Here is a 23,870-nt window from a genome sequence, read left to right as displayed (position 1 = left end):
AGAGAATGCATTTTTCCCCCAGAAAAAAAAAAATGACACATTTGCACATTTTCCAGGATCATCCCTGAAATGTGTCCATTACTTAGACCTTGGTAGGTTGAACTCTGTGGCTGAACTTCAAAGAATTGGAGGGCTCTTTCAGATTTGGCTTGCAGGTAAATAAGTTGCAAAATGTTTGAAGTGAGTGTCCATCTTGCACCAGCTGGATAAAATCAAACCTAAGCATTGTCTAGCTGAATCAAATTCTCATAGCCCAGCTGTTCTTCTGGAAGCCATCAACAATGGGACAGATGGTATTAATGTTTTCTCACACATGGCTAGCCATAAGTACAGGTTCTAATTGAAATAAATTATAAGACATTATTTACAATGGCCTTTGCAGAATACATTCAGTAAATATGAACCAAAAGTAGAACCTGAAGGCACTATACCAGATTTGCAAATTAACAGAGAGATCCCTAAATACAAACATGATGTATTAGTTACAGCCCTGGAACAAAGGAATATTTTCCAGGGAGAAATAGCATTGCATTCAAGACGGTAAAACTTGATTTGTGTAGATTCAATGAAATCTGCCACCATTTAAAATATGCATAAGGATATTCCATAGATGCTGAAGGCCAAGCTATGGTAGCATACATGAAATAATTAGGATTCACTTCAAATTAACTAGTTTGAAAAAAAAAAAAAAAAAAAAGAGGCCATATTCTCTTACATATTCAAAGTAGAACAACCATGAGAGATGAACTATAAGGACTTCAGAAGTATTTGAGGGACTCAAAGGAAGGACAGGAAGTAATCTAGCTGCAACAGCAAGGCTTTCTTGAAGACAAGGTTCTAGAGTCAACATGATCAGAAATATTGACCATTTGTTTATAGTTTTTAAAAAAAATCTTAAGGGGCACCCGGGTGGCTCAGTCGGTTAGGCGTCCGACTTCGACTCAGGTCATGATCTCACGGTTTGTGAGTTCGAGCCCCGCATCGGGCTCTGTGCTGACAGCTCGGAGCCTGAAGCCTGCTTCGGATTCTGTGTCTCCCTCTCTCTGTTCCTCCCCAGCTCGCACTCTGTCTCTGTCTCTCTCAAAAATAAATAAAGATTAAAAAAAAAAAAAAACAAACTTAAGACTTGAGTTGCGAAAACTTTTTAAATTATTCATTTAATAATTATTGGGAGAGGACCATCGATATATGAGGTCCTTTATTAGACGTATGGGAACTGTAACACTTGCCCCAGAGAAGCTTATGATCTCAAAAGGAACATAAGGCACACACATCAATCACTAGGAGTACGCTAGTGAAAAAGACAGAGATAGGGAGAGACGAATACAAAATGCCAGGGGATTTCTTAGGAAGGAGAGTTCCTTGAGCAAACCACCAAGCAGTTTGCTACTGTTGACTGGGACAGGATTCCCGGAGACATCTGGGTGGTGTATGTTCACCCACCTACCATCTCAAGGTTGTTATTGTTTATAAGTAGGTCTGAAGGGTCTTAATGCCCTTACAGTCCCACCATAACTACGTGGCACGTTGGCTCTCTCCAGCTCAGACCTTGACAGAAAGGCCTAACTTATGTATTACCTACAAAAAACACACTTCAAATACAAAACCACAAATTAATTAAACGTTAAAGGTATACCATGTTATATACCAAAAGACACATCATGCTAACACCATAAAAGGAAAGAGAGAGGAAAATTGTATACAAAGAACTAGAGCTGTCTCTATTTGCAGATGGCATAATATTCAGGAAAACCTACTGGAACTAACGCAGGAGTCCAGCAAGGTAGGAAGACACAGGCTCAATATATATCACAATTTTAAAAAATATATTTTAACACATACCAATAACTCTATACACTAGGAATGAGCACTACAAAAATGAAATTAAGAAAATAATTCTATTTATAATAACACAAGAAAATAAAATATCAGGAATATTTTATGGTACATGAATATTCATAGCTTTATCTGTAAAAGCCAGAACTCAAAACAACCCACATGTCCCTAAACAGATGAATAGGTCAACAAAGTGTGATAAAAGTACAGATCAGTGGTAGTCTAGGGTAGGGGTGAGGGAGTGATGGGGAGAAGCTGAAGGGAGGGGAACATAAAGAGGCAAAAAGCAGCTTTTAAGAGTGACAGATATATTTATTACATTGATTGCGAGATGGTTTCATGAGTATATACATATATCAAAACTTAACAAATTCTACACTTTAAATATGTGCAATTTATTGTTGGTCAATTATAACTCAATGAATTAAAAAAAGAAAGAAAAATACTACTATTTTTAACCATATACAAGTATTGATTAATTCTGTTCATTACTTACTTCCGACCAGTATGCCTGGTCAATCTGACCATCAGCGCGCGTGCCTCTTCTGAACTAGACTGAGTGTTCTTAACAAACGAAATTGGTTTCTCGAGTCCGTGTTTCTCCAAAAGCTCTGACACACTTAAAGTGAGAAAAGGATATTTAAAAAAATTTTTTTAATGTTTTCATTTATTTTTGAGACAGAGAGAGACAGAGCATGAGCAGGGGAGGGGCAGAGAGAAAGGGAGACACTGAATCTGAAGCAGGCTCCAGGCTCTGAGCTGTCAGCACAAGTGCCCAAAATGGGGCTCAAACTCACAGACGGTGAGATCATTCCTGAGCTGAAGTCAGACGCTTAACCAGCTGAGCCACCCAGGCACCCCAAGAAAAGGATATTTTAAAGTCTTGTTACCAATCCAAAAAAGTCTAAGAATCTTAAACATACATGTAGCATTTAGGTGTTTAGTATTTAAAAAAATATATAGCATACAGAATGACCCAATTTTAGAAATTACATTAATTCTCAGCCAAAAAAAAGTTAACAATTATGTATCCAATTTTATATCCCATACTCTTATGACAATGTACTTAGAACTAGTCACTATTTTTTCAAATGTATGACATATCTTAATCTAAAAATCGTTTTTGTAATTTTCCTGTACTCTAAAAGCATCAAATCAGTAAAACAAGCAAAATCTATCATTTCAATACCAAGCTTTAACTCTGAACAGACCTGCTGAGTAACTTATTATAGGCAAGGCTGTTAGAAAAGCAATAAACGGGGCGTCTGGGTGGCTCCGTCAGTTGGGCGTCCAACTTCAGCTCAGGTCACGATCTCGCGGTCTGTGAGTTCAAGCTCCGCGTCAGGCTCTGTGCTGACAGCTCAGAGCCTGAAGCCTGTTTCCGATTCTGTGTCTCCCTCTCTCTCTGACCCTCCCCCATTCATGCTCTGTCTCTCTCTCTCTCTCTCTCTCTCTCTCTCAAAAATAAACAAACGTTAAAAATAAAAAAATTAAAAAAAAAAAAAAAGAAACAATTTTAGAGTTGGAGCCCCAGAAATACCACAAGGCTTAATCTCCCTCCAAAATCTATTCTATAAAAATATAAAATATGTCACAAATTTTGTCTCATATGAATCTTCTTGAGACCTGGTTTGCCTCCCCGAACCTCACATTTATGAATTAACTACTACCGGACTCACAGAGTGACTGGTTAGACTTCACTAGCTCTTCATAAGAACAGGTTTCATGGGTCATGTCACCTGGTATTAGGTATGCTAAAACATTTTTCAGTAATTGGTGGCTATGAAGTGGAACAGAAATAAAAAGTCCTTATTTTAAAAAATGACTTAAACTAAAGAGGCAAAGGCATGGGTACCATCCAGAAACTGACAAGGGGTTACTGTTTCCTTGAGGTTCTAAGAGCATAATGTGACATCAGGACCACTCATGGTTATGCCCAGGGAACATATGTGAAATATACCGTGTTTATTTTACTGTATCTTTTTGAGATAACTGTTCTCAATTTCATTAGATGAGAAAAATTGTAATCCTCAAATTTGTAAGGAATGATTCTATAGTGGTTTAATCCACTAAGCTTTACTCAAAACGATGCTCAACTTTTCAGGGACATTGGGGAGAGAAGAAACACAGCCAACCTAAAATAAGCAAAGCACGAAAACAAAGAGCAAGCTTGATTTATTAAGCATTTTTCAAGAAAAAAAAAAAACTATAACTTTCAGAACACAAAGTAACACCTTTCAGTCTAGGCAATAATAAATAGAGGAAACAGAGGTCTGGAGGCAACTGAACAATTAATTCTTCATTAAACTCCCATACATACACAGCACATAAAAACACTGTTTCCTTAAATACAACTTGAAACATTTTTATACTCAAGCCCCTTAAATTGAATGAATAAAACTTCTAATTAGTAGACTCCAAATTATATACTTTACTATTTTATCACCACTATAAAGTGATGGTATTACCTATTATTCTATAATTATATATATTGGAAAAATTCTTATCCCTAAAATTTTAATACAGATATTTAAAAATTACTCAAGCATCTTCATATACACATATAAATACTACTAAACAGCACATGACTTCCTAAATAGTAAATTGGGAAATTTCAGGCTCCAAGACAAAGTTTAATGCTTCATTTTGACAGTAAAGAATATGACTACAGAGTTACTTGAAGGCTTTAGTGCAGTTTGATCTAGTTCAGATAGTCCATCAAGTGCAATACGCCCAAAAAATTAAAGTCAGGAGTATAATAAATATTGTTTGCTGAAAGATACAGTAATTGCTGCAGAAACTAACATTTCTGTGTAGGAGGCATTTTAAAAACTTCATCTAACATTAATTCCATAATCTCCATGAGTTTGAAATTCTAAATAAGAAAGCCAAAGGCTCAAATATCACAGAGCCTGTAAGTGGCAATGCTTGGATTTGAACACAGGTCCGCCAGTCTCCAACGTCCAGGCTCTTACTACTCTACATAGGCTAGCTGTACATTTGCATTAAGAAAATGCACTCAAATAGAAAGTCAGACTGGAAATACACTAGACATACTAAAGGTAGTATTTCTTGGACAGACCTCCTCCCTCAGCACAAAGCCAACAGATTCATTTTTCTCACCTGAGAATTTGTTCCAGTTGGTCGACCATATCATGAAGAGCTGCGGTTGCCTCGGTTTTAGGACTAAAGGATTAAGAGGAAAAAAATTAAAAAGTTTCAGGAGTAGCTTCTTATATGAAATCTAAGACTCAATGAAGTGAAAAAGAGAAACGATGTTTCCCTTATAGTTAATATACAACAATATCACCCGGCCTGGGCAAAATTTTAGTCATCTCCTGAATGCATTCAGCCAGCATCTTTCACAACTCAAGAGATGAAAATTAAAAAAAAAATATTTGGACTAGAATGATATTCTCTATTACTGATTAGCATGATATGGACAGGTATTTACTGAAGAACTTTTTGCTCAATTCTGCTAAAAGCAACAAAGAATTATAAGTCAATTTTAGTCTTTGCTTTAAAAAAAAAAAAAAAGAGGTAGAAAGTAAAATCACCATTTAGTTCTGTTCTTTTAACCAAGAAAACAGGTTAGGAAGCATGGCCCTGCACATTGGCTTTCTCCTCCACCTGTCTATATCCCTACCACCCCCTAGAAGTTTCCATCAGGATTCTATATACTCAGAAGATTTCTTCTATGTCATCATTCCCTCTGCACCCACTTCAATATTAAGGAACCAAAAAGAAGCAAGGCTATCATGTAGATAATCCCTGGAAGGTAGTGGAGATAAAAAGCAAGGCCTCTCTGAGGAAGCATGTGGACAGGGGACTAAGAGAAACATTATCATGGCAAACATCATACACTAATACAAATGTGGCTGGTAGATTTAGTATGGAACAACACACGTACAAGTGAATGCAGAGATTTGGCACAAAAGCTGAGACACTACTATAAAAGTCCCCTTCCATCCGGTACGACTCTGCGTCCCTAATATGGAGGGACTGCCCTCAGCCGAGCAGCACCGCACCTGATGCTCTCCAGTGCCCCCCACCCCAGTGATGCAACTGAATCCCAGCCAGGTCTTAGGGTTTTATTAGTAAGATGACCGAATAAAACTCTTCATCTGAACTTAGAAAATTAAAAATGTCCTAACTTGAACCCCCCAAAATACTCATTATAAAACTATCAATCTTTCCTGGTCTCAATCTATTTGGCAATTATTTGTGCAGTTTACAAAGATTACACTATCCTTTAAAACCAATTTGAGGCCTTGACCTAGAGTGTTAAGTTAGGGTATGTTCCACTTAAAGTCCTTCAGAAGGTCAATTGTCACAGCTACCTTCTATTAACACACGACAGTAATTTCTTAACTATCATTGTGTAGCTCTACAATAAACATTTGTCACTGACTTTCAAGAATATGGTGTTCCTCCGTTGTGAATTGATATTCACGAACATAATAAGTTTTTTTTTTTTTTTCAGCCAGATGGAACATGCTGCCTATGTAAGGTACACGAAAAATTAATGAGGTTAAATAAGTGTTCATTTCATGGCAAAAAAACACATAGTTTACCATTTGGTAAATAATCATGTAATTGCTAAAAACAAACAACTAATCACAGGAAAATACAAACTGACAAACTTGGCATGAAGAACAAAGAGAACCTCAGAAAATACTCTGAGGCTCTGAATTTTAATATGGGGCTAATTTAAAATGACATGTTATTTAGAAAATCATAAATGTGAAATATAATCATTAAGAAATAAATGGAAAACAAGAGAGTATCAGGCTATTTTTTTTATTTACAAAAAAAAAAATCTGTTAGATCAAATATCATTAATCTAAAGCCAAGATAAAGAGACATTTCTTAGCCTAGACACTCTTCAAAACCACACTAATTCTGTAATGTAACTGTAATGTCTACATTAAAAAAATGTTCTTTTAATATCATTCCACTGATACTTTACAGTAGGCAAATTCCTGTTCAAAAATTAATAGATAGGCTCTAGTTGATATTTATGCTTATTTGATCTTCCTGAAAAACAAAGTCTAATACATTTATTCCTAAAAATTACACACATTACTTGGACGTCAATGAGTTTGACTAGCAGATTCAAAGACCACAACAGAGGCACAAAGCTGAAAGACAGACCATCAAGTTTCCCAGCTGGGCCATCGAAGGGAAAAAACTCCCATCACTCTGCTTTCGGACACAGATGTTAGAGAGGCCTCTGCATCTCTTGTAACCCTCTGCAAAGAGTAGTTTTACTACTAACACCCTGACAGCCACTGGGTTGAGGTTTCTAAATGATGGGTACAAAATCGGCTACTACATTCGGTAACCGAATGTAGGTTGCTACCAAATCGGTTACTACAGTCCCTTTACCAGCCTTCTGCTGCCTACTGAAGGCCCATGGCTCTCAGGGGGGCCCACGGTTCCCACAGACACACCTGCTGTTCCTGTTGCTCTTGACTAAGGATGGGAGGTGGCCTATGGTCATAGCTGTATAGGTCTGGGTAATACATACGTGCAGAGTCACTCTGTGATTTACCTTTCCCTACATGAAGATTCCTTCAACTGAGACCAAGGAAGAAAAGGATGTATTAAGCACTACTATGGTCTCCATTTAGCTTTACTTTGACAAGTCTCATTGCCTGCATTCCTTCTTGGTGGTCAGTACTGAGACCCCTGCTGAGGGGAGATGAACGATTAAGATCTCCAAACTACCCAACATCTCTACGACATAATGGACAGCATCTGAGAGCACCACAGACACAAAACATCCAAAACTGAAACCTGAAACAAAAGGACAAATGAGGTGCTCACACACAAGGCCACCCCTCAAGCACTCCTACCATGAAAAGGCTTCAGCCTGTCATAGGCTGCCAGACAGCTTTTTCATGTCTTAGATATAAAGTAATGGCCAAGAATCACTGGACATGAAGGAAAGTCCCTAACGGTAAAAGCAGAGATACAAACAAACAGGATATGAATACTGAGAGACCATGGTGAGAACGTGGGTAATGCAGGGAACAGAGGAACAGGTACATGTGCATCTCTGAAACAAGACTAGGATACTATTTTATTTTAAATGTTCCTGGAATTTAAATAAGAAAACCAAACTAAATTTTAAAATTTGAAAGAGGGATGAGAAGATAAAACTGAAGACACTCTTAGATCATTTAACAGAAGATCAAAAAGTGGGCAAAAGAATAAAAGGGGTAGTAAACAAAGAAGAAAGTGCAAAAAAAAATAGAGAAAGAAAGAGAGTAAAAAAGAAAAAAAAGGGAAGGAAGTAAAAATAAAATTACCAAGGAAACTGATTAGGGAAAGAATATAAGAAAATTTCCCAATGATCTGAAAGACAAGAGTTTCCAGACTGGAACAGACTAACTAAATGAACACCACAACAATGCATTTAGACTCACAATAAAACACACCCTTACGATACAGAGATGAAGAGAAGGTATTGAAATATCCAAAAAGGAAGAAAAGCCATATATAAAGTAACAACTTAGAATGATATGGGACTACCTGACAATCCTGGGAGGAGAGGACAAGACGGATGCCTTCAAAACTCACAAGGAAAAAGATAATTATAAACCTAGAACTGCAGACACAGCCAAGCCTACTATCAAGTTTAAGGGGGCAATTCTGGTTATCTTTCTGACATGGGACAGTCTTCAAATCAAAATGCCTCCATGTAACCTTTGACAGGAAGCTATTAAGATTTTGCTCCATCAAAATGAGAGAATAAGCGAAGGAAGGAGAAGAGAAGAGATCTCAGAAGTGCAATATGCAACACAAGAGAGGCACAGCAAGTCCCGGGATGGCAGTTGCTCAGAACACACAACAATTAATTCACATCAAAGCAAGAGAAAAGACAAGTCCAAGACAGAGGCTTCAAAAGGAAGACAGGGGGAGAGAAGACAAGAAAAAGGCAAGGAACTGAGATATCTTTGTAAAGAAGAGTTTTACGTTCCATCGGAAGACTGAAGGAGATAAATGGGAACAAAGCAAACAACAAAAAAGGAAATGATCCAATTCAGGGACAACAAAACGCTGCAAAAAATGGAAATATAATCATACCCAGCTCTGTAGAAACAACATTTACTAACACAGTGATGAAACTACGGCCTTAACCACACTGACAGAACAGTAGGACAAGCAGGTATGGGGAGAGGTAGACCTCCATGAAAGGAAGTCAAGAATCATGTAGCAGTGCGGCAGCAGCATGAGTCTACTGTTTTAGAGGAGGCAGGCAAAGACCAGAAGAAAACCATTATCTACGCAAGTGTTCCTGTTAGAAGACAGGTGTTCAAGCATGACGAAGGGGGGCAGCAATCAACTGTTTATCGATCACAAGTCTTTCGATTCCTTCACTTTCATGATGTGCATACATTGCTTTATAGTTAAAATTTAGGAGATGATGATGTCTGTTTGGACTCTTGATTTTAGATCGGCACCTCCCACCCCCACTCATTTGTTTCTCTCCATGACGCGGGCTTTTCAAAGTGAGAAGACCAGTTGACTTGCAGAGTGCCTCACCCTCCGTATGTATCTGTTTCCTTCATGTGTTCTTGGACTTGCTCCCCTATCCCCTGATTTACTGTAAAGCAGAAGTTCAGCTCAAGGACTGTAGATTCAGAGTGAACAATTTTATTCGTAATGCATCTCTGCAGGAGGCACAGAACACCAGGCTGACCGTGATACCACACGTGGTAGGTTGATTAAAGATGGTGGCAGTCAGACTTGTACTTTATAAAGCTAAATCTCCCCTTTGAAATAACAAAAAAAATATATTAAAAATACGCTGAGCTAATACTTTGGTATCACGCAAATATCTTTTACCCATCAATCTTTCACCTGACGGCAGTCCCGTTAGTGACTGCATGAAACCATTATTTCACACTGGGATGCAAAATTGGTGATTTCTATCATTCATTTCACAAAAAATAAAAATCTCCTTAAAGGAAAAGAGAGAGGGAGCAGCATTAGTCACAACAGTCAAGACATGGAAACAACCTAAGTGTCCATCAACAGATGTATAAATCAAGAAAAAGTGCTATTTACATGTACACAGTGGAATACTATTCGGCCACACAAGAGAAGGAAATCCTGCCATTTATGACAACATGGATGGGATTTAAGGGCATTATACTAAGAGAAATAAGTCAAAGACAGCCAAATACTATAAGACAGTCTCACTTATATGTGGAATCTAAAAACCACCACCACCTCCTCATAGAAAAAAATCAGATTTGTGGTTACGGGGGATGGGAGTGGGTAGAGTGGGAACCGAATAAAGGTGGTCAAAATGTATAAAACTTCCAGGTGTAAGAGAAGTACGTACAGGGGACATAATGCGCTAAGATGGTTATGAAGCAACATGTTCCAGTCAAGGAACAACCTGGGTAAACAACTGAAACCAACCAAAACACTGCTGTATGCTACATTCGAAAGAGTAAAAGATCTCATCACAAGGTAGAAAACTTACTTATTTATGTATGTGTGTGTGTATGTATGTATCTTTAGAAGATGAGGGATGTTAGCTAAACAGACTTGTCGCTTTACAATGTATGGATATCCAGCCATTACGTTAAACACTTCAAACTTACACGGTGCTGTATATTAATTACAGCTCAATAAAACTGAAAGAAAAATAAAGTAAAATAAAATTATTTATATTCATCCATGATTACTTAACATGCTTATTGTAGGCAAGGGCCCAGAACAAATAATTCATAGATTACCCCAAGCCCATAAATATGAAAAAAGCTTCATGAAAAACACAACTGAAAACAGAGGTATCACTGTCTATGCACTTAAAATTAAGTATTTTTCATCGTGGTGGTGGTATTTTTGTTTGTTTTTTAATGGATAATTTATCCAAGTTGACAAAATTACAGTGACTGCTCATACACTGTTGGAAAAACAAAAGTTTATCTCTAGGCCACAGGTTTGCAGATGATTTCATTTTCTTCTATACATGTTTTTATATTCCCCAAATTCTCTCTAATGAACACTCAGGGAAACAACATTTTCGTTTCAGCTGTTAGGACAAAAAAGACGACAATAAGACTGGCACACTGGATTCTCACCCGTATCCTCTTTGTGGAAGACATTCTAATATGTCATAACAAAGGGACAGCTGGTCATTTCGTTCACAGTTGTAGATACACTCGAGAGCGACTGCCATCAGTTGGTCCTGATCAGGAATAATTTTTTGCTGCAGCTACAGAGAAAATAAAGCATGCTGTACTAAGAGTCAGATTTATAGTCCGTTTTTCCCTAGCCCAGTACAACTGTCAATAGAATATTAAATAGTGCAATTAATCACCTGCAAAAACAAATCTTGATTTTTCTTTAGCTTACAGACTTTTGGGGTCTTTAATAATTCTGAATGAAATCACATTTTAATTACAGAATCAGCTAGAAAAGATAATTTGTACCCATAAGCTTTGCATCTGCTGAAAACAGATTCTTCAATTTATGACCCATTCAAGATAAAGTGGATAGAAGAAACACAGTGAATTAAAAAGGCACTTCATTAAAAACATTTCTAACCCTAAAGCCAAATTTTATGTGTTTCAATTACAAAAATACATAAAATTCCTTAACTAATATTCAGAGATGTTTGAACCTACTATTTTTCAGTATGCATTATATATTAGTCATGTAACTAAACAGCACTGACAGTCTATTCAAAAGAAGCCATACTGTAATGCGGTAATATTCAAATCACAGAGCACACTCTGGTGCAGAAAGAATGGCTACTTTGGGTCACTGTCTTCTATAGGATACACCCTTTCCATCGCAAATCAGACTCCCATTCTGGAGTATTTTCTAGGATATAAAAATACTGTATTTGTGCCTTGTTTTTCTCATCCATACAAATGGATATTAACAACTCTCCATAATGTCACCGTTGTGAGGACTAAATAAATTAATACGTGAAGAACGCTGACATGATTACCACCAAAGAAATGAAAATAGAAAGCTGAAACTATATTCTTAGAGCCCTATTCAGTGACAAAATAAATTTAGAGCCCTCAATGACAAAATAATTTCCATAATAAAGACCTAGTGGGGTTCAGCATGTTAGCAGAAATTCACAAAACAGATAAGAAAGTGATGGAGAGAAGCTACCAAAGGCATCTATCGTCTCGCTGGAAAAATCACATGGATGGACGGAAGAAGAAACATTCAAGGTTATGAGGAAAGGACAGTTTTCTGAGGTAGTATGGTTATAGGAGTTCTACAGATTTCTTCAAGGTGTTAAGAGAAAAACATCCCATTAACTGGACATTGACATGTGACGGTTATCCAAGGTTGCAAAGTGACAGACTGGTTAAAGAGACAAACAGGGCACAGTAAAAGCCATTATTGTTTAATTAAAATTGCTAACTTTTCCTGATTTCTTACTGTGTGCCAGGTACTATTTCTATGTGCTTCACATGCATGAATTCTCAATTCCTCAAACCACCCTGTAAGGTTAATACTAGTTCTATTTCGATTCTACATACAGGGGAAACTGAGGCCCCAAGAGGCCCTATAACTTGCTCACGGCACAAAGCTGGCTGTGGTCAGGCCAGGAGTCAAATGCAGGCAACTGGCTGCAAAACCAGGGCTAAGGATACCTGCTCTCACAGCCCCACAGCCTGCAGGAAGAGCCCCTCAGCCCTGCAGGAACAGGCCCACGGGAAAATTTCACAGTAAGAATGGGAGAGACTGACAAAAAACTACAGTACTCAACAATGCAACTCCTACAGGAAAATGAAAAAAACAAACCAGTTTGAATGAAAAGGAATAAATGGAAAACCAACTGCAGCAGAAGCCAAACTCTTTGATGTTTCCCTGGATTCCCCTGCTTCCTTTCCTGCCCTCCCTGCGACACTAAAGAATCACTTGGAAGTTAAAGGTTCTAAAGTCCATACTTGATCATATGTGTTCAAAATCTCCTGCTGAAACATGCAGAAGGTTGAAACTAGACCATTTTCTCACACCATTCACAAAAATAAACTCAAAATGGATAAAGGACCTGAATGTGAGACAGGAAACCATCAAAACCTTAGAGGAGAAAGCAGGAAAAGACCTCTCTGACCTCAGCCGTAGCAATCTCTTACTCGACACATCCCCAAAGGCAAGGGAATTAAAAGCAAAAGTGAATTACTGGGACCTTATGAAGATAAAAAGCTTCTGCACAGCAAAGGAAACAACCAACAAAACTAAAAGGCAACCAACGGAATGGGAAAAGATATTTGCAAATGACACATCGGACAAAGGGCTAGTATCCAAAATCTATAAAGAGCTCACCAAACTCCACACCTGAAAAACAAATAACCCAGTGAAGAAATGGGCAGAAAACATGAATAGACACTTCTCTAAAGAAGACATCCGGATGGCCAACAGGCACATGAAAAGATGTTCAACGTCGCTCCTTATCAGGGAAATACAAATCAAAACCACACTCAGATATCACCTCACGCCAGTCAGAGTGGCCAAAATGAACAAATCAGGAGACTATAGATGCTGGAGAGGATGTGGAGAAACGGGAGCCCTCTTGCACTGTTGGTGGGAATGCAAATTGGTGCAGCCGCTCTGGAAAGCAGTGTGGAGGTTCCTCAGAAAATTAAAAATAGACCTACCCTATGACCCAGCAATAGCACTGCTAGGAGTTTATCCAAGGGATACAGGAGTACTGATGCATAGGGGCACTTGTACCCCAATGTTTATAGCAGCACTCTCAACAATAGCCAAATTATGGAAAGAGCCTAAATGTCCATCAACTGATGAATGGATAAAGAAATTGTGGTTTATATACACAATGGAATACTACATGGCAATGAGAAAAAATGAAATATGGCCTTTTGTAGCAACGTGGATGGAACTGGAGAGTGTGATGCTAAGTGAAATAAGCCATACAGAGAAAGACAGATACCATATGGTTTCACTCTTATGTGGATCCTGAGAAACTTAACAGGAACCCATGGGGGAGGGGGAGGGAAAAAGAAAAAAAAAAAAAAAAAAAGAGGTTAGAGTGGGAGAGAGCCAAAGCATAAGAGACTGTTAAAAACTGAGAACAAACTGAGGGTTGATGGGGGGTGGGAGGGAGGGGAGGGTGGGTGATGGGTATTGAGGAGGGCACCTTTTGGGATGAGCACTGGGTGTTGTATGGAAACCAATTTGACAATAAATTTCATATATTAAAAAAAAAAAAAAATCAACACACTCCTAGTTAAATCCAAACACTCCCCACTAAAAAAAAAAAAAAATCTCCTGCTGAAAACCCTTTTGCAGTCCTACAATGTGAAAGGTAAAAAATGAACTTTCTGCCTTCCACTCAAGTCCTTCGTGCCTGGTGCCAGCTTACTGTTCTGGTCCTACAAACCTCTATGCAAATTTTAGTTCACTCAAATTCAATTACTTGCCTTCATCTAAACATGCTATTAGTCTGATTATGTCTCCTTGTCATAGTGTACTTCTCAAAAACTCAGTCTTGCCCTATCTACGACCTCCCTAATAATCCAGTTTTATCTCTGCCTGGCTTGAACTTCAATTGGACTTGGCCAGATTTTTACAGCCTCTTACATATGCTCAATAAATGTTAATCCAAAGACTCTATCCTCATTCTACTCTGATACTTAAATTATTTTTTCCTCTTTATATTCCTATGGCATCTTTTTGTTTGCTTCCCGTGCCATTCAGTATATCTTTCCTAATGCAATCTATTAGCACATAAATTGTAATGATCACCATTTTAAGGCACTTACCATTTGTGCTCTGTTCATCTACCTACAAGATGTCTAACTTCATGAAGTGTAAAACACACTTCCTCATGGGGCGCCTGGGTGGTGCAGTCGGTTAAGCGTCCGACTTCAGCCAGGTCACGATCTCGCGGTCCGGGAGTTCGAGCCCCGCGTCGGGCTCTGGGCTGATGGCTCAGAGCCTGGAGCCTGTTTCCGATTCTGTGTCTCCCTCTCTCTCTGCCCCTCCCCCGTTCATGCTCTGTCTCTCTCTGTCCCAAAAAGAATAAATAAACGTTGAAAAAAAAATTAAAAAAAAAAAATTGTTTAAAAAAAAACACACTTCCTCTTATTTCCATCATGCCTGCCCTAATATCTCAGTAGTGACTATTAAACCATCATTTGCCCCACCTCAAGCTAACAGAAAAGAGCCCCTTTAAAACTTTCTAGGAAGTCAGTGAGTCTTCCCCACCATGAGTAGCAGATTATTCTCCATGCTACACAGCAAGGTAAAGTGTAGGAAGATTATAATTTGATTTTAAATAACAGTCTTGGGTGGCTCGGTTAAGCGTCCGATTTCACCTCAGGTCATGATCTCATGGTTCATGGGTTTGAGCCATGCATTTGAACCTGCTTCAGATTCTGTATCTCCCTCTCTCTCTGCTCCTCCCTCGTTTGTGCTCTGTCTCTCTCTCTCTCTCTCTCTCTCTCTCAAAAATAAACAAACATTAAATGAATGAAATAAATGGATGAATGAATAAATGAATTATAAATAAATAAATAAATAAATAAATAAATAAATAAATATCTTAAAATTATGCACTACAGGCAAGTAGATGAAGAGCAGATGATAAGACAGGATATCTGGAAAACCCCAGAGAATGAAGCAATACAAGAAACTAGTAAAGGGGCAGAATACAAAATTAACATACAAAATGAATAGCTTTCATATATAAAACCAACAAACAGAGGAAGTGAAGGTAGGGAAAACTTAATTTATAATAGAAAAAGAGAAAACTAAAGGCTTAGGAATAAATTTAACAAAAAATGTGCACAAGCTACATGAAGAACATTTTTAATACACCTGAAAGACAGTAAAAAAAAGACAGAATAGAATGATACCCTCTCTTTTTTTTTTTTTAATGTGAAATTTATTGTCAAATTGGTTTCCATACAACACCCAGTGCTCATCCCAACAGGTACCCTCCTCAATTCCCATCACCCACTTTCCCCTCCCTCTCACCCCCCATCAACCCTCAGATTGTTCTCATTTTTTAAGAGTCTCTTATGGTTTGCCTCCTTCCCTCTCTGTAACTTTTTTTTTTCCCCCTTCCACTCCCCCATGGTCTTCTGTTAAGTTTCTCAGGATCCACATAGGAGTGAAAACATATGGTATCTGTCTTTCTCTGTAGGACTTATTTCACTTAGCATAACATTCTCCAGTTCCATCCACGTTGCTACAAAAGGTCATATTTTATTCTTTCTCATTGCCACGTAGCATTCCATTGTGTATATAAACCACAACTTCTTTATCCATTCATCAGTTGATGGACATTTAGGCTCTTTCCATAATTTGGCTACTGTTGAAAGTGCTGCTATAAACATTGGGGTACAAGTGCCCCTATGCATCAGCACTCCTGTATCCCTTGGGTAAATTCCTAGCAGTGCTATTACTGGGTCATAGGATAGGTCTATTTTTAATTTTTTGAGAAACCTCCACACTATTTTCCAAAGGCACCCGTTTGCATCCCCACCAACAGTGCAAGAGAGATACCCCCTCTTTTTGAATAGGATGACTGGATGTTATAGAGATACTGGTCTCTTGCTCTCCCTGCCCCTCCCCAGCTCATGCTCGTGCACGTGCATGAAATTAATTAACTGACCCTTAAAACTTCAATAAATAAATAAATATTAGTCTTGCTAGGCTAATTTACAAATTTAATATAATCACAGTAAATATAAGCTATTTTATGGAATCAAACAAGCTGTACTACAGTTCAGATGAAGAAACAAACTTTTATAAGAATAGCTTTAAAAAAAAAAAAAAAAAAAAACCTAGGGAGAAAAACTATAAAGGAACACCACCCTTACCGGACTTTAAAAGCACACTATAAAATCTCTATAATTAAACGGTTGGTCCCAGTGTACAGACAAACCAGTAACAATATAAAACCTCTAGGGGAGCCTGAGTGGCTCAGTCGGTTGAGCATCCGACTCCGGCTCAGGTGATGATCTCACAGTTTATGAGTTCAAGCCCCGCGTCAGGCTCTGTGCTGACAGCTTGGAGCCTGGAGCCTGCTTTGGATTCTGTGTCTCCCTCTCTCTCTGCCCCTCCCCCGCTCACACTCAGTCTCTCTTTCTCAAAAATAAATAAGCTTGCAAAAAAATTTTTTTAAGTCTAGAATTAGAACTAAATGGAAATCTGATATAAGACAAAGGTGGCATCTCAAATCACTCTAGAAAAGACCAAATTTGTAATAAATGGTGCTGGGACAACTAGGTAGCCATCTGAGGAAAGAAATTAGACCTCATGTCACCACACAAAAAAGTGAACTCCAAGTAGATTATGGATCCACACAGAAAAATAAAATCACACAAGTACTGAAAGAAAATGAGTGGATTCTTCTTTGACCTTGGAGGAAAAGGCTTGCTCACCATGACTCCTAATACAGAGGCAATAAAAAATTGCGCAATTTGTCTACACGTAGAGATAAAAATTCTGGCTCACATAACCCACCAGAGACAGAGTCAAAAGATAATCTACCAACTGAAAGAAATATACACAATCCATACTATTAAAAAGGGGGGTAATTACGCTAATGTACCTGAATTTCTACAAAAGCAAAGCACAAAGGAACAAAAATCCAAATGAAAAACGGGGAGAAGACAGGAATGGACAAGTCACCAAAAAAGAGATAATCCCCTCAAATACATGAGGACATTTCAAATTCACTCATAATTAAATGCAAATTAAAACACCCCTGAAATACCACTTTCCACTTCCCACATTAGTAAACATGTTAAACTATGGCAATGAATTCTGTCCACAAAACTGTAGAGCGACAAGCATGGTCTTATACCGCTGGTAGGAATGTCAACTGGACCAACCATCCCCCATCCCCACCGCCCCGAAGGAAACTCTGTCAATGCCAACACAACCCTTGCCTGTAGGCTCAGGATGCCCATCGTAGGAACACACCTTGAAGGCATACCAAAGACACAAAACCGGGGCGCCCGGGTGGCTCTGACGGTTAAGCGTCCGACTTCGGCTCAGGTCGTGATCTCACGGTTCATGGGTTCGAGCCCCACATCGGGCTCTGTACTAACAGCTCAGAGCCTGGAGCCTGCTTCGGATTCTGTGTCTCCCTTTCTCTCTGGCCCTCCCCTACTCATGCTCTGTCTCTCTCTCTCAAAAATAAATAAACGTGGGGCGCCTAGGCAACTCAGTCGGTTAAGCGTCTGACTTCAGCTCAGGTCATGATCTTGTGGTTCATGAGTTCGAGCCCCATGTCGGGCTCTGTACTGACAGCTCAGAGCCTGGAGCCTGCTTTGGATTCTGTGTCTCCCTCTCTCCCACTCACGCTCACACTCTCTCTCTCTCAAAAATAAACATTAAAGAAAAATTTTTTTAATAAATAAATAAAATAAACATCAAAGACACAAAACCACATGGGAACAAGTTAGTCACTATAGCATCGTTTGTAATTACAAAATACTAGAAATAACAGAAAGTTGGGGAAACTGAATAAATGAATTTTTAATTTTATTATTTTAATTTATATAGCTTCACATGGCTAGAGGTTACCATACTTAACTGTATGGTAGAGTATAAATTTTTCAGTTCCCTAAGGAGTATGGGCCAAAAGTAGGCAAGCAGGAAATTGAAGACAAGAGTTTAAAGTGTTAAGTAGACTTTCCCATTTATGCCACTGCTGGGATACAGGGCCTACGTCAGCACCCAAAGCTTCCAAACTCAGGCCTCTGGAGGACTGCACCATAGAAATATAGGATAGCTGGAAAGAGGAAAAGTCCTTCTGAACCTTGAAACAGTTTGATTCTCCGTCAGATGAAAGTGACCTTCATCACTAAGAGAACGACAGGAGGAACAGAAAAACAGGAGCAGGAATTATTTGCAGCATATAGCAAGTGGATTTCCATCAGAATCACTGGATAAATCATCAAGTGCACATTCCAGATCCCTACCCCCCAAATTCTCATTATATCTGGGTTGGGCCTAGAAGACTGTTATTTTTTTTAATGTTTATTTATTTTTGAGAGAGAGAGAGAGAGAGAGAGACACAGACGGAGACAGAGACAGAGAACAAGTTGGGTAGGGGCAGAGAGAGAGAGAGGAAGACACAGGATCCGAAGCAGGCTCCAGGTTCTGAGCTGTCAGCACAGAGCCTGACGTGGGGCTCAAATCCACAAACTGTGAGATCATGACCTGAGCCGAAGTTGGTTGCTTAATCGATTGAGCCACCCAGGCGCCCCCCCCCCCACTTTTTGTTTTAAAGTCTTGGGCACCTGGGTGGCTCAGTCAGTTAAACGTCCAACTCTTGATCTGCTCAGAGTTTGTGAGTTCGAGCCCCAGCGTTAGGATCTGCGATGACAGTGCAGAACCTGCTTGGGATTCTCTCTTCCCTCTCCCTCTGCCCCTCCCCTGCTCACACTGGCTCGCTCACTGGCTCTCTCTCTCTCTCTCTCTCTCTCAAAATAAATAACAATCAAAAAAATTTAAGTTCATAGTTCCCATACACAGATGCATTTTTAAAATGCTAGTACAGCAGACAGAGAACATGAGAAGGCAGAATATTTTATTCCCAAATCCTCTTCATCCAGACTTGCCCAAGTTCCTTCGTAAGTTCTGCTTTCCAAAGGGCCATTCAAGCAAAGAACAGCAGCTTAAAATCACAGAGGAGTGCTTAAAGTCAGGATGTTATACAAAAGAAGAAGAGTTTGTAGCATACACTACAGGAAAAAGGGCAAGTATGTATCTGTATTATTGTCCCCAAATATGCACTCCCTTCTTCCCAAGACAGGATTATGCTTCCCTGCCTTATTAACACCAGGCTTGGACACAGACTTCCTCTAGCCTGTGAAATGTGACCGGATGTCACGTGACATACTTTGAGCTGAGTTTTAAGAGTCACTGTGTGGTTCTACTTTGTTCTTTTTCCCTGTGCCACAGCTCAGCAAAGGGGGCCTGCTCTTTTAGCCACATCCCAGAGCGAACAAGACATGGAACACAAGAGAAGCCCAGTCACAGCCTGTATGACACTTGCAAGTGATGAATGTCTGTTCTAACCTACTCATTTGTTAATGCAGCGTAACTTAGTCCAAGCGGTCTGATACAGAAATCACTGCTCCCGTGATATTACTGTAAATACTCTGCACCTAACACATGGCAGATCTTTTTGGAAAGGGCCAAGTAAAATAAAATAAAAACAATGCTCCAAGCACAATCCTCATAAGCAAACAAATGGAATCAAGTGACCTAAAGCATCAAAATGAAACCCAGTTTCAGTCCCTCGCTCATCATCTGCCCTCACAAAATTTACTGAGCACCTGCTCTCTACAAGGCACTGACGCTCTGGCAACACACAGATGCAGGGGACATAGAGAACACACATAGGAAACAAGGGTGGGAGAGACAAACATGAGTGTTTTAATAAAAATAAATAAACACCAATTATGAGAGTGTGACATGGGTTATTACAGAGGCAGGGACAAGACCTGTCACAGCACAGGTAAGTCACAGGTCTCCCAGCAGAGGGAATCTTAGACAGCAGGATCTTGAAGGGCAGGTAGATGTCTGCAAAGGGAAGGGAAGAGAAGTTGACCATCCCTAACAAAGGAGACAGTCTATTAAGACATAAAGAGGCATGAAAGACCGAACAAGGTGAAGACAGGGTGAGAAGTTCAGTGTGAGTGAACTAGCACATTCCTTCACAGAGGGGAATGAGGCTCAAGAGGCAGACTAGAAACAGACCACAAAGAACCCTCTAGAGAGCCTAACGTTTACCCTGTGGACATTGGTAAGCCACTGGAGGCTTCCCATAGATCATGATCCATGAACATGAGCAAAGTTCTGTTGTGGAAAGATAATACTGTTAGAAATATAGAGGTTGGATCAGAAAGGAAGAGCCCAGCAACTCCATTGTTCTCTGCTTTGATGTTTACATATTTCAACAAAAGCAAATGACCGTATGTTTTATTCAAAAGGCACATGCTAAATTGCCAAGTAAAAACAACAAAAAGCTGATGACATACAAAGGATTTACAAGACTCTGTAAGGAAGAAGTATCACAAACAAGATTACTAGAAAGAATTTAAAGTCACTTCCTTCTTCCTCATAAAACATTCATTTTCAATCCATCCTGCTTCTCACATTGTGTTCTGCGGTCTTAAGCAACCCACCCTTGGGTCACAGTAAACCACCCCAAATTCAAAACCAGAATACTAAACGGGAGCTGCTTATGAGAAGATAGAAAATTTTAAAACGCCAAAGAATAGATATATTTCTGACAAACGACCCTTTCAGAAACCAAAAAAATGTGTAAGGTTAGCTAAGCAACGTTTTCCTTTTTTATCTGGATTATACGGCTTAAGACCATACACTTCAGAAGACTTCAGACTGCAATAAAGGTTAGCTCAAGGAAGTGCACTCAATTCGAATTCTGGATTGGAAGAAGGCTTCAATGGCCTCTGGCTTGAACCCCAATCCAACCCTTTGCCTCTCACCACAAAGTCAGGGCGTTCGAGTGGCCATGCCACCCCGCTTGAGCCACTGCCAACAGAAAGGGAGCCAGTATCTCTTAAAACAACATATTTGATTTATGGCTAAATTAAGAGGTTATTTACTTTGCTAAAGTATACTGTACTTAACAAAATGACTTATTGCCAGTGAATGTGAACAACGACTTGAATTCTACAGCAATACAGAGCTTTAAACACAGCTGACCCTTGAACTGTGTGTCCACTTATATGCCAATTGTTTATAAATACAGGACAGGACTGTAAATGTATTTTCTCATCCTTATGATTTTCTTAATGACGTTTTCTTTTCTCCAGCTTACTTTATGATGAAGATACAGTACAGAATACATATAACATTCAAAACGTGTTAACCGGCTATTTATGTTATTGGTAAGGTCAACAGTAGGCTACTGATAGTTGGAAGTTTTGGGAGAGTCAAAATTATAAATGGATTTTCACCTGCATGGGGGGGCAGGGGTTGGTGCTCCTAAATGTTGTGTTGTTTGAGAGCCAATATATAGTAGTCTTAAGCAAATACAAGAGATATTAAGAAAAATCAGAGTTCCTTATGACATCCTAAAGATTTTCATAAGTATTTTGAAGGTCCTAAAGGGTGCGAATCTTTTCTTCTTCTCCTGGCGTTAGGGTAAAGCATACTGGTTAAGAAAACAGCTGTAAAATTAGAATACCTATGTGTGAACCCAGGATCCACTCCTAACCTTGTGACCCTGGACAACTGCCTAACCACACTAGATCACAATTTTCTTTCCCTCCAATATTAATAAAAAATATCTACATCATAGGATTGCTATACGGATTAAATGGGTTAACACTTCTAGAGTGCCTATCTATAGTAAGAATTCAGTATCTATCAACTATTAGTTTTTTTGGTATTGATATATATCTATATATATATATATAATCAATGTAATAGAAAGTCAACAAACTTATGAGTAAATAAATCAAGTACATATAAACGTCCAAAAAATTAGTGGACTGAGTTGTTGAAACATTTTTAAAGAATAATATGACAACCATTTTCTTGTCTGTTTCAAGTGAAGTTACTTGCAAAGCCTATTATAACAAACTGACAAATAAGACATAATTATGCAGAGTTTTTTTAGAAGGTAGAGTTTCTACTTACATCTGGTTTGGAGTGCTGAAATATCTTCAGGGGAAATTTTAAGTCCCCTTTAGCTAAAGTTACTAAATATTCTTTTAATAGCTCATTAGCCACACCAGGAGACTGTTTCTCACAACGATGAAGGAAGGGAACCATCCACTGGTAGGCACTTGTCACATACTTGTCCTCAGAACACTGAAAATACAATCAACCAAAACAAACACACATTAAATACCTATCATACCAGACAACAAGTTCAAGAGACTGATGTTAAAGAGTTGAAGGCCAACACTTCCTAAAACAGACACTCTGGTTCACCTCTCCCAGGCAGCCTGAGAGGTAGCAGAATGGCCTTCTGCCTGGGGCTTGTACCGTGGACAGCACTTGGGGCCCTCTCTTCAGGACCAGGGCCACTCTGGGTCCCTCACAGCCTATGCCCAGCTCTGGAAGACAAAAATGTTACTACTACTGCTCCAACATGAGGTCTCCCAGAGTAAAGAGAGGTTTACCTACAAAAGAGTGTGTGTGCGTGTAAAAGATGTCTCGAGAGATGGAGAGAGAACAAGCGAGCCCAGAGATGGGAAGAATAAAACAGAAAAAAGCAAAGAGACAGAGGAGCATAAAAAAAAGCTCTAGAAGGGGGGCAGCTGGGGCTCAGTTGGTTGAGCATCTGACTCTTGGTTTCAGCTCAGGTCACGATCTCACAGTTCATGGGTTCGAGCCCCATGTCGGGCTCTGCACTGACAGTGAGGAGCCTGCTTGGAATTCTCTCTCTCCCTCTCTCTCTGCCCCTTCCCACACTCTCTTTAGCTCTCTCTCAAAATAAATAAACTTAAAACAAAACAAAACAAAAACCTCTAGAAGACAACTACTTCAGAATAGTCTCTGAATCCCAGAGCCTCTCCCGTCCTTTTCCTTTTCCTGTTTTGTTTTTCCCCTTTACATCCACCTTCACAAAACTCCAAATGACACACATAATTTTACTCATTCTCCCTGACATCATACAACTCCTTCTTTTAATTACCCCAGGAGATACACCTGAATCCCCTAAGAGGAGTCTTACATGTAACACAAATCAATTCTCACTGGCTGGAAAATCAGTGGGGGAAAAAAACTAGTAAGCAAAATGGAAGGCAGGGCCAGAGGGAGAGAGAAAAGGCTGACCGATAAGAGGGAGAAAGAGGACAAGAGAGAAAAAGGAAGGAAGATGAAAAAGAAAGTACATGAGAAAAAAAGAGAAGAGTCAGGGAGAAAGGAGAGCGTGTGGGGCAGCGCAGGGACAAGGATTCCATGCCTTCCCGGGCCGCTTAAAACCAGTCTGGCCTGTGACAGCTGGCCCCCCACAGCCCCACCGTTCTGGTCTCAAAGGTGCCTCTCTATTCGGTGGGTTCGTGAGAAACCAGGTT

General features: G+C 39.2%; 1 protein-coding gene across 5 annotated transcripts in view; it reads right to left on the bottom strand.

Annotated features, from left to right (window-relative positions):
* Positions 1-23,870, bottom strand: part of NBAS (NBAS subunit of NRZ tethering complex) — a 360,511-nt gene that overhangs the window by 176,044 nt on the left and 160,597 nt on the right. For all 5 annotated transcript variants that reach the window (XM_045447679.1, XM_045447678.1, XM_045447677.1 and 2 more), the window contains 4 exons: positions 22,486-22,659; positions 10,941-11,074; positions 4,960-5,022; positions 2,333-2,455 (listed from right to left, as the gene is read on the bottom strand). In XM_045447679.1, the coding sequence (XP_045303635.1) occupies positions 2,333-2,455; positions 4,960-5,022; positions 10,941-11,074; positions 22,486-22,659 (494 nt within the window). The remainder of the gene's footprint in view (positions 1-2,332; positions 2,456-4,959; positions 5,023-10,940; positions 11,075-22,485; positions 22,660-23,870) is intronic.

The sequence above is a fragment of the Leopardus geoffroyi genome, chromosome A3 (genome assembly GCF_018350155.1).
Source record: "Leopardus geoffroyi isolate Oge1 chromosome A3, O.geoffroyi_Oge1_pat1.0, whole genome shotgun sequence".
In the NCBI taxonomy this organism is placed as follows: Eukaryota; Metazoa; Chordata; class Mammalia; order Carnivora; family Felidae; genus Leopardus; species Leopardus geoffroyi.
The sequence above is the reverse complement of the archived record's forward strand: the minus strand, read 5'-3'. Positions and strand labels throughout refer to the sequence as shown.